The following is a 12,400-nucleotide window of genomic DNA, read 5'->3' on the forward strand; positions in this document are numbered from 1 at the left end:
GCCATGACCATAACACAGTCTAATTCTGTGCAAAAAAAATTGTATATATAGGAAAAATTTAACGAAAAATTGCCCAACTCTCTGCGAACCTGTCCACAAAATGAATTTTCACGCTGCTGACGGGAACACGCATCCCGAACACACGGCGAACGAGCCCCTTTGCATTTACCACACAAACATTTTGGCCGTTTGGCCCCTTTTCCTAAAAAAAAAAAAAACAAAAAAACGAATTAAAAACTTGCAAAAATTTTAATGGAATTTTTTTCATTCTTTCTACACGCCCACGCTCCCTGTCCCTGGTGTCATCCTGCCCATCGTTGTTGGCGGTGGCATTGCGGAAATTGTTGTCCCCTTTGATTGTCAAGAGTCGGCTTACACACATAAATGTCACATCAGCATATAGCCAAGTGGGTGGAAGTGGGCTGGCTATTCGCCGGTGTTAGCCATATAGATGAGCGACGAAATAAACGTTTAACAAATCCAGCGGGTTTGGAATAAAGGGCTGTCGCCAATGACACTAAACTAAATCTTAAAGCGGAACTCGCACACGGAAGTGTTAGGATTTTAAAATGCACATAAAACTAGTTTACTTCGCGAATAAAATTATTATACTCCGCTTAGATGATTATTGAGTTTTGATGCTAATTTCAAAAATATTTAATTGGTCTGAGCTAACAGAATTTATTTAATTTAATGCTAGTCAGCTTCGGAGTGACTAATCAAGTGTTTTTAATTTAATTTTATACGATGCATTTATTATTATAAAATCGTTAGGCAGATGACAAATACAATTACGATAATTATTGCAAGTCATTAAAACTGCTTATTTTTAAATTAATCAACATATCAATCCTACAATAACTACATAACATATGTACAATGTATTTACACAAATTACGATTATCCAAATCCATGGAATTGAGACAGCTAAAGCTTTAAAACCCTATTAATGATGCACTGCATCTACAGTTTGTTTGGAGCGTAGAAACTGTTCCACACAGGCTCGATTTTTTGCAATTCTGGAAGCGCCATGACTTCAAACTGATCCCCAATATTGAGACACTTGAAGTCGGTTTCGTTTTCGATGGGTGCAAACTTGAGTGATTTTATACTTTCGCAGTTCGGGTCCCCGTGGGCTGCGAAACTCGTCCAAACGTCGACCATTCCGGTTATAACCTTGTGTTCCGGAGAATCGGGAGCGGATTGATGCGACAACATGCTGTGGAAAATATAGCACAGATCGTCACCATGGCAAACGCCGCGCATCTGATGACCGCAAAGTACAATCCTAATGGCGTTGCACAGTTTGGAATCGTGATCGAATCGATACAGATAGGTGGGTGCGCTGGATTGCCGGACTCGGTTCAAAGCTGCCCTGTATATGGGGTGCCAGAACTCTCGATATGAACACAGCTCGAGAAACTTCATCATGTTTGCCTGGTTACAGGGTTCGTCGCCGAAGTACGCCTTCTTCAGTTGCAAGCCGTAGTTCTCACGCAGTTTGGGATCTAGGTTCAGATTGAGATCGCTCGGTAGCAGATTCTTGCAGTTACCCACCTCATCCAGGGTTGCTGGCCGCCTTGAAACCTCTGAAAAATAGTTCTATTTAATAAGCTATTCCAAATACAAATAAGTATTAGTTCACCACTTACCTGGATAGAATAGCAATCCCTCGAAGCTCGTGCCACCAAACATCATGGGTATCCTGTGACTCCAGCTATTCTGCATCAGTTCATGCGGGTTTTTAGCGACTACAGTGTGCTCGGTAGCATATGGTTCTACGACAGGCCCGAAGGCGAAAAGGATCCGATGATGCTTTTCATCGTTGCTGAGAACTGTTGCGGATGCCTTGACAATCTCCCCGCCACTAATTGATCTCAGAAACTCAAAAATCGCCTTGTCCTTATTGTCACCGGTGTATCCCAATTTTTGGGCCAGCCTATAGGCCCAATTATTTCTCGGTGGCTGCGTCCAGGGGCACAAAACGCTGCCCGACATAACGATAGCTTTGTGGATAAGTCCTTCAGTTTGGGGACTCAGTGCAAGGAAGTGGGTCGAGGCTCCACCGGCACTTTCGCCAAAGAGTGTAATATTGTTGGAATCACCGCCGAATGCTTCGATGTTTTGTTGCACCCATCGAAGGGCCATGATCTGATCCTTGAGACCTGCATTTCCGGGAACGTTTAGTTGGGGATCATCCAGGCTGAGGAAGCCCAAGGCACCCAGTCGATAAGCAACGGTGACTATGACCACATCCTTCGACATGAAAAAGTCGGGACTGTACATATCCCGAGACGCTTCGCCAACTTGATAGCCACCTCCGTAGATCCAAACCATCACGGGACGCAGTTTATCCGGCTGCAGCTGAAATGGAAAGGATACAATACTAACATAAACACAAACTCCACAAGATCCATAAGCACATGAACTTACATCTTTAACATACACATTTAAGTAGAGACAGTCCTCTGAGCCCGCGTATTTTCTGAAAAACATGTGCGTCTGAAGGGGCTTGTCTGCCGGCGAAGTGCAATCCAATTCCTTATCCCATGGCTCCACTGCCACTGGGGCCTTGAAGCGCAGATCTCCCACCGGAGGCTTTGCGAAGGGTATCTTCTCGAAACTAAAGTAGCTTCCTCCCCAGATTGTGTTTCTCTTCACTCCCCGCACAGGACCTGATTTCGTCTTTATTACGGAATATATTGCTGTCGCCAACTTGCGCTGCTCGTACTTGAAGCTTATTACCCTGTAAAAGAAGTGATTATCATAAGTTTAGATTGTATGACAACAGTGTCTTGTTTAACTATGAAAAATAATTAATATATATTATAATAATTACATTAACAACCGTATATTATGCACTTTAAAAAGCTGTTATAGTCGAATACATTAATTATTAACAATGATGATGATGTGTTTATACCAGTTTTAGTTGAATTACTGCAGACGGTGCACTGAAAATAAACCTTGTGAATCTGCAGGAGAATATAGTTTCTTTAAATTGTGAATACCACATTCTGATCACTGAAAGATATTTTTGCTTTAGGAACAGTAATCATGGTAATAATCGTTTCATATCAAAATGAAGGATCGCCAATTGGGGCATCAAGTGGCTTGTTAACTTCTTGGAAATGTCATAATACCCACTGCCCTATTATAATAATTTGCGATCTAATCCGCTCACCGCAGTCAGGCACTGTTAACATGACCACAGTGAACACCAAGCAGTGAGCTCCAGTCAAATTTCAACCACTTTCAATGTCATTGGAGGTTGTTTGTTGGCTTCAAAGTCTTGCGAATTGTCAACGGCTTTTGACCAACCTCAACTCGACGCCTCACGTTTTGCATGCACGACCAGTTTTCTATTTTCTACAACACACCTTTGTTTTTTGCCTGAGACTTTGTTTTTTGTTTCTAATTTTATGGCTAATTTGTGGGTGGGCGTGGGGCGGTTTAATGCATTTAATGGCCTATTTTTATTTGTTCGCACTGCGCACCGTCGATTGAGGAGGCACAAATAGTATATTTAACTGGCATTCTGCAAATGCACTGACACAGTTTGATTCAACATCATTGCACACGAATGCATACAAATCGGTAATTACGTTTGGAATCGAGAGAAAGGCGAGATCAGATTGGATACCAGATTGGATTGTACGTGACTGCTGTGGGTCCGTGAAAGCCAACTTTCAAGATATAACTGATCTGAATTTGTCATTATAATGATTTTCTTCAGTGTAGTTCGTTTTAAATGGCCTAATAGGAAGCAGCAAAGCAGCAGAGCGAAACAAATGAAGGTAATAAATTTAGACTAATTCACTCAGTTAACCTAAGGTTTAACACATTTATAAGTGGGATAAGCATTCAAATTGTACTTCAAGCACAAAGCAAATGCGCAAAGTAATCAAAATTAAGTTTAGTCGTATCAGAAATACTTAAAGCATTCGACAACCAATCAATGCAGTGCGATATAGTTGATCAACAATTCGATTATTTAAAAGGCAATAGCTTGGCGACAAAAAGTTAATACGATGACTAACAATATAAAAAACGTTAGAAAAAACTATAAGCGAGTTTGTATTATATCAGAAGTGTATCTATTGCGAAAAGAAATGTCTAACATGCAAAAACCGCCATGTCATGCCCATAGGGCAGAAAATATGGCAGACCTATCAGAGAACTGCAAGGGTGGCACTTTTTTACCACTCGACTCACACAATTTCACTACAATTTTGTGTGCGGGTGCTACCCGCCACGCACATCGCGGGTACTTACAAACACACAGTATAAATCTGAACAGGCAGACAAGACACCCCGTTGTGCGCGCACCCGAATCAATACGGTGCTCTGCGTCGCGGGTGCCGATCACACTCGGTCACTTACCGTTAAACACATGGGTGTTTCCAAAAATACTCGGGTGTTTCCAAAAATACTCGGGTGGTCTCTTAGATAGTCGAGTCAAAGACAAGATGCGTAACTCCATACGTTTTACACTTCATACGTTCACACACTATTCTTTCGGCGTGGCTCTAGACTTTGTCGAATACTTTGTAAAATATGCCCTTCATCTTATTATTATATATTATTATAATTATATATATTATATTATATATTATTATATTATATATTATTATATTATATATTATTAATATATATATATATAATTTAATTATTAATAATAAATAATAAACTTAATTAATTAATAATAATAATAAAAAATATTATTATTAATAATTTAAATATAGATTATAGTAAAAATAATAGTAATAGTAATAATGCTAATAGCCGAATCTATGTACATAATGTCACAAAATTCATTTCAAAAATGACTTTATGTAAGAATATTTTTCATTAGAGTATTCAGCTAGCGACGTGTGAAAAATTACAAGGCAATAATAACGGGTGGCACACATTGAGTCCATCAAAGAGCAAAGACATGAGCACGAAAATTTTCTTTGGTATTCCCTTTTACCCTTCATTTCTTATACCCGTCACGCTTCCACCCATACAAATTTTAGGCGTACAAAAAATGACCAGAGAACTGCAGCCCGCATACAAAAAATGACGTGCGGCCGATCGTTGACTGTGCGTCCACTCACCCAAACGGTTATTGCGCAGCAGGCCTCAGGTGGTTTTTTTACTCGTAACAATAACACCACGTTGGTAAAACACTCGAGTATTTTGTGTTGCTGCAAGTAGGGTGTCAAAAAACACGGGGTGCCTAGAGTACCGAGTGTTTATCGGGTGGACGTAGAGTGCCAGTGGCGGGCTGCAGTTCTCTGAGACCTATCACCTGAAATGAACCCTGTACCCGAACAACTTATCAGTATAATTCCGCGTGTTAAAAACAGACATACATACAGACTTATCTGCGATTTGACAAGCCGATTTGAGTCAGTCGTATAATGTAGGTAACGTTTATCCATTAATTTATGAATTTAACTAGCAGGGAATATTAAATTCCCTATTTACCGAGTAGACTTATCTGCAATTTCAACTTAAATCAGAAGTTTGGGAAATCACAAAAGAATCATAAATCATCGGCACTTCAAAGAAAGGCAAAGTCCTCATGCTTTTTTCATGGTAATTAATTCTATTTGTATTCCGCTATTTACATATATATGTCGGGTTAAGAATATCAGGGTCCTCGCCGTCCGTCCGTCCGTCCATATCAGCGTTGCTCATAACTCTTTTCACAATATAATTTTTATGCAGCTGTGCGCAGTCAACGAGTCCACTTGCGTCTGCTTTGGCTTCTCCACGATTAATGACCTCACTCCCGTTTCGTGCAGCCTGCTTTGTCTCTTCTCAATTTTTGGCATTTCCTTTTCATTATATAGTTTTCCCTTTCTAACCAAGCAGCGCAAGTGGCCACGTTCAGCAACAGCTCTATCGCTCTCGTTTTTGCAAAGTCCTAGATAATTCATCTATTCATCCTCACACATTGACAATAAATAGGAACACGCATAATAGCAAAGGGAACATGGAGAAGAAGTAAACGGCGACTAAACGCATTCATTATTTTCGCCACGTGTTCATAAATAGGAACACGCATAATAGCAAAGGGAACTTGGAGAAGAAGTAAACAGCGACTACACGCATACTCATTATTTTCGCCACGACACGGCCATTCTGACATTTACACGTCCTCGTGTAAGCTTTTGATACCGAGATACCAAGATATCAAGATCACATACTTTCATCACAATTCAATAACATTTAATTTCATTAGTTTGACTTTCTTAGGTGTATTTCTTAAATCTTAATTCTGTGAAGAAACAAAACAGCTTTTATTTCATTGTTGCTGGGATAACTTATTCTGTTTTCATATTCAGTTCCATTGATCAGTAATAAATCAGCTTACAACTTATCTTAACATTATCATTTATCGATTTCTATAAATCGATCTTCCGCCAGTTCACACACACTTAATTATTAATTCAATCCAAACTCATCGTCTCTCCTGGACGGATAACTCGCAATTCATCGTCTCACCTGACGGATAACTCACAATTCATCGTCTCACCTGACGGATAACTCACAATTCATCGTCTCACCTAGACGGATAACTCACAATTCATCGTCTCACCTAGACGGATAACTCACAATTCATCGTCTCACCTAGACGGATAACTCACAATTCATCGTCTCACCTAGACGGATAACTCACAATTCATCGTCTCACCTAGACGGATATCTCTCGTTCACAAAAGAACTCATTGGCGGGCTTTTCTTTTCATTCAACTGTTTCTATATTTCAGCTATTGCTCTACATTCTCGTTTAACTCATTCGGGATTTCTGCATCCGGCATTTTACGTATATCTTCATGGCAATACTTGAACGATCGGTTACTCGTCAACGACTTTAGTGTATACCTGTCACCCTCTAATACTTCAGTCACCAAAAACGGTCCTCTGAATTTCGGATCTAACTTAGTTTGGTGTCTTTCTTCATTCCTCAATAGCACATAGTCACCTACGTGGTGTTTGTCAACGGCTGCCCTACTGCTATCAAATCGGGATTTGTCGTAAGACGCTAAGGAATTCATATTTTCTGTCGCATGAGCTCTAACAGTTGCCAAATCTATTTCACATTCGGTCTCACATGGGGGAACTAATCCAAGGGGTCGAGCCTGTTTACCAATTAACATTTCTAACGGACTTGCCTCAGTGGCACGAGAAATTGTACAATTCAGTGCAAGTTGGACTTCGCCAAGTGCGTCCTGCCACGACCGTTGACTTGATTCTACCACTGACAACAAATTTTTCAGTGTTTCCATCACCCGTTCCACTTGCCCATTTGCACGGCTCATTCCCGTAGCAATCAAGTGAAGTTCAACTTTCTGCGATACGCAAAACTCGGAAAACTTAGAGCTAGTAAAACATCTGCCCTGGTCGGCGATGATGCGATCTGGTACTCCAAATAAGGATATAGAAGATTTCATAGCATTAACACAGCTTTCGGCATCTATCTTTAAGGTGTGATACAGATAAACAAACTTTGTATAGGCATCGATCTGAACAATGACATACTCTTTCAAATCGCTCTTGCCGCTTAATTTACCCGTTATATCTATGTGGATGGTGTGCCACGGTATACTTGTCTTCGGAATGGAATGAAGTTCCGCCTGAACCTTCCCGGAAGATGATTTCACTGATCTACAAGTTATGCAGTTTGAAACAAATTTTCGAACATACTTGTTCATTTTAGCGAACCAATAATACTGGTACACTTTATCAAGTGTCTTTTGCCACCCTAAATGCATTATCGACTCGTGTACCTGGTTAATTACTGACCACTTGAAAGCTCTGGGTACAACTGGTAAATAACTTGTTCTACCTCGTCTTTGGACCTTGCGATATAATACACCTTTTCGCAAATCATACGTTTTGGCCAAATTTTCAGCCAATTCATCTGACTCCAATTTGTTAACTATTTCTATTATCTCAAGGTCTAACCGTTGCTCAGCAAGAAGCCAAGTACTTGAAATTTCAGACAGATTTACTCGTTTTTCGGGAATCTTGTTTATTGACAAAATGTGTTCGGGTGATAAAGGATTTCTTGATAGGAAATCCACATGAGCCATACGCTTACCCTCTCTATATTGAATTTCGAAATTAAACGATTGTAAGTAGGCCCACCAGCGGTGAACTCTGGGTGTTAAATCTATTTTTGTGCGAGAAGCTTTTAATGAATTGCAGTCTGTATAGACAACGAACTCACGGCCAATTAGGTAATGGCGAAAATGTTTAACGGCTTTTACCACTGCCAAGGTTTCCAGCTCGTAGGAGTGATATCTAGATTCAACAGAGGTAGTTGTTTTGCTGAAGTATTCGATTACATGGGGCTTACTTTCTATACGGTGCAAAAGTATCGCTCCATATCCACAGGCACTTGCATCAGTGTGCAACTCAATAGGATATTGCGGGTCGAAGATTACCAGAACAGGTTCATTTGTGAGGATCGTCACAACTTTAAGTCTGATCTCTTCCAGCTCAGCGCTCCATGTAATCTTGCCGCTACCAGAGGAAAGTGAATACAATGGTTTCATAAGTTGGGAGAATCCAGGCACGAATTTGCGAAAGTAAGAGGCCAAGCCAATGAATTGTCTAACGCCGGAGACAGTTTGAGGAGGAGGCAAGGAGCTTAATGAAGCTATCTTTCGCACATTCGGACGAATTTCTCCAGCTCGCACTTCATAGCCCAAATACTGAACCGTTGTTTTGAGAAAACTGCATTTAGAAAGGTTAAAGGTAAAACCAGCCTTTGTAAGAACATTCAAAACAGTTTTTAACCTTTCCAAAGCCAATTCCTTGGTTGGCGATACTACCATTATGTCGTCCATGTAAACGATTACAAAAGAGTTAGCAAGGTCACCAAGTGCATTTATGACTGCGCGCTGGAAAACAGATGGCGCATTTTTGAGGCCAAAAGGCATTGTAAGAAATTCAAATTGGCCGTCTGGGGTCACAAATGCAGTATATTCCACGGATTCAGGGTGAATCGGGATTTGGTGGAAACCACTTGCCATATCCAGGCATGTGAAATAATTTGCTCCGCGAAGTCTAGCAATTTGATCGCTGATAAGCGGCAAGGGGTATTTATCCGAAATCGTGTTCGAGTTTAGCTCTCTAAAATCAACACATAGACGGTCGGTTCCGTTCTTCTTTTTGACGAGCAACATGGGGCTAGCAAAGGGAGAGCAACTTGGGCGAACAATATTACATCTTATCAATTCGCTCACCTGCATTCGCACTACTTCTCTCTCTTCGGGGCTAAGTCTGTAAGGTCGGCGCTGAACAGTTTTAGTTGGGTCAATCAAACGGATTTTCATTTCGCCTGTATTTACTCGAGTATGAGGTATCCCGTTGGTAAATGAAGTTGAGTGCTTTTCAAGTAGCTCAATTAATTGAGCTTTCTCATTGTCGACTAATTCGGTGTCAATATCGGACAAAGTAAACGATCGCTCAGTAACGGAACAATTATTAACAGTTTTTGATTTTACAACTTTAAAATTATCGGATGTCAAAATTACATAAAAGCCTTGTTTAAGTATTTCTCGCCCTATCAGAATATCATTCCTCATTTGCTCGTTCGGGACTACATGAAATAATATTTCCATAATATTTTCGTTTATAGTGACTTCACTCAAGATTTGCAATGTACTGCACACACTGCCACCACCAATGCCTTTTATCATTACAGTATTGTTTATACGTTTACCAGATAACTTATTGCTAATGTCGTCTTTAATAAGGGAGCACTCTGCACCGGAATCGAAACAAATTGGATAGATCTCACCTCGTTGATGCAAGCTTCCCTTTGGCTCAATCACACAACATTGGTTAACAGTCTTCTGTTGAGTCACATCTTGTTTGGCTGCACTTCCGTTTTTCGGGCACTGGTTGGAGAAATGTCCCGGTTGGCCGCACCGATAGCACGTAACATTTGATTTTTCACGCTGCGGTTTCGCCTCTCTATCTTGTCGCATTTTACTTCGGCATTCAGCAATTCGATGTCCCGGCTTTGAACAGAAGTGGCATACAACTGGCGATGCCTTACGGTTCTTCTGATCAGGTCCAAGGTTGTCATCTCGAGCATGGCGCTTCTTGTCGAACGTAAACACTTTTAACTCCGCCTGTAGCTTACTTCTGGTACGCACATTGGATGTGAAGAGGACGCGCTGCAAACGACTGTCAATGTTTGCCATATGCGCAAGAACAGTTGTAACGGCAATTTCTTCTATTTCCATATTTCGCCACTTCGTAGTTAGCGTCGTCACCAGCCGACTCGCATACACCGCGTAACATTCGGCGGCAGTCGGGCGGCTGTTGAGTAAATTTAAAAACGTAGCGGCCGGCGTCTCTTCGGTTTCAAAGCGCTGCAGAAATAATTCCTGGAACTCTTGCCAAGTCATACCATGGTACGAAATTTGTGTTAGCCACTGAGATGCAGTTCCCTCCATGCAGTTACTTAGTGCCATGATCAATTTACTTCCTTTAAGGGGGTGCTCAGTTAGAATTATATCGGTTGTTGAACACCACTTTGCTGCCTCTACGCATGCAGCATCAGGGTTAAATTTGGGTAGCTTAACATCATAACTAGGTTGCTGCTCACGTGCCGGCGTCACTTGCATGATTTTTACAAGTTCAGCAAAATTCCGATTTTGCATTTCCACTACTGCACGCCACTGATCCTCAGAAAATGCAGGGTGTGGCACAGATCCCACTTCTGATGTCGGGTTAAGAATATCAGGGTCCTCGCCGTCCGTCCGTCCGTCCATATCAGCGTTGCTCATAACTCTTTTCACAATATAATTTTTATGCAGCTGTGCGCAGTCAACGAGTCCACTTGCGTCTGCTTTGGCTTCTCCACGATTAATGACCTCACTCCCGTTTCGTGCAGCCTGCTTTGTCTCTTCTCAATTTTTGGCATTTCCTTTTCATTATATAGTTTTCCCTTTCTAACCAAGCAGCGCAAGTGGCCACGTTCAGCAACAGCTCTATCGCTCTCGTTTTTGCAAAGTCCTAGATAATTCATCTATTCATCCTCACACATTGACAATAAATAGGAACACGCATAATAGCAAAGGGAACATGGAGAAGAAGTAAACGGCGACTAAACGCATTCATTATTTTCGCCACGTGTTCATAAATAGGAACACGCATAATAGCAAAGGGAACTTGGAGAAGAAGTAAACAGCGACTACACGCATACTCATTATTTTCGCCACGACATATATTTACATCATATGTTCAATATGATGTCAGTGATTAATTTATCGATAGGTCTGATTCACTGCTAACTGACCTAAACTAACTTCACCCACTTCTTCAATTGAAAGTCCGCAGCAAACGCAGGTGGTAAACAAGTATCGAAACACGCAATTAGCACAATTGTGTGTGGCTATGCAATAATTTATGTTAAAAATACTAACTACCCGCAAAACTGCTAATAAACCTGCGAAAACGTGCAAAAAATAGTAAACACAATTCAAATAACATTAACAACCAACAAATGCCACAACTGTGGAAGCATCGCTGATTCATGGGTGAAAAAAAAAACAGAGGAAGATACCAAAGCCGAAGAAACAAAACAGACAGAAATGAGCCAGGGAAAAAGCAGCATTATTAAGTTTATGCAAAACAACTGAAAACAAGCAACATATATACATAAAAAAAACCGACACGCAGCAAAGTTTGCGCAACAATTTCACCAACGCAAGACATAAATTGATGTGTGCACAGATTACACTGAGAAAAAAAAACAAATATCCAAAACGATATTAAATGGTTATCACTGTTATTAAATGCGCCTAGTTTGGGCATTAATAGTTTCAAGAAGTACTTTATTAAATTTAAAAACAAAATTAGTTAATTTATTTAATCTCGATGTTTTGGGAGGAGGATAGTTTTAATTTATTCTTGTAAAAAAAATTTTTTCATCACATTTTTTGTAATATCTATAAATCAAGCACTTCTTCAAAACTATTTTCCCAATGCACACGCATGCATTTGTATGCATGCTGGGCAGAAGCTGTTGCAAAACCAAGACGCGAGACCTCAAAACACAGAAAACCGTTTAACGCTCCGCAAGAGCAAGAAACGGACACTGGGAAAACTCACTTAAAGGTCAGCTTTAGTATATCCATAAAGCGTGTTGCCATATCGAATGCCATATAACGCACTCTTTTTCATGAACACCCAGACACGCTGGTTATCTATGTATAGATATAGTTCCGCTATGCACGCTTCGCAAACGATCGATTTGGGGAAAGTGTCACAATAAACCCGAAGCTAGCCAAGTTTACACAACCGGCTCGAACGAAACTATCGCTATTGCCAATCGCCGAACGGAACAAACGGAGCGCTCTCCAAGAGCGTGCGGCACCAACTGACC

The 12,400-nt window shown here is 40.7% G+C and overlaps 1 protein-coding gene across 3 annotated transcripts; it reads right to left on the reverse strand.

The window, feature by feature from the left end:
• Positions 1-661: 661 nt before the first annotated feature.
• On the reverse strand, positions 662-12,383 carry LOC6614259 (esterase B1). Of its 3 annotated transcripts, none has more exons than XM_002038663.2 (4): positions 12,127-12,383; positions 2,434-2,746; positions 1,653-2,364; positions 662-1,589 (listed from the first exon to the last, which is right to left on the reverse strand). In XM_002038663.2, the coding sequence occupies exons 1-4, from the start codon at positions 12,177-12,179 to the stop codon at positions 964-966; spliced, it is 1,704 nt and encodes a 567-aa protein (XP_002038699.2). In that variant the 5' UTR covers positions 12,180-12,383; the 3' UTR covers positions 662-963. The 3 variants fall into 3 exon arrangements, with proteins under 3 accessions (XP_002038699.2, XP_032579065.1, XP_032579064.1); XM_032723174.1 differs by lacking the exon at positions 12,127-12,383 and adding an exon at positions 5,616-5,867; XM_032723173.1 differs by lacking the exon at positions 12,127-12,383 and adding an exon at positions 5,362-5,441.
• Positions 12,384-12,400: the final 17 nt, after the last annotated feature.

This window comes from Drosophila sechellia, chromosome 3R (assembly GCF_004382195.2).
Source record: "Drosophila sechellia strain sech25 chromosome 3R, ASM438219v1, whole genome shotgun sequence".
Taxonomy (NCBI): domain Eukaryota; kingdom Metazoa; phylum Arthropoda; class Insecta; order Diptera; family Drosophilidae; genus Drosophila; species Drosophila sechellia.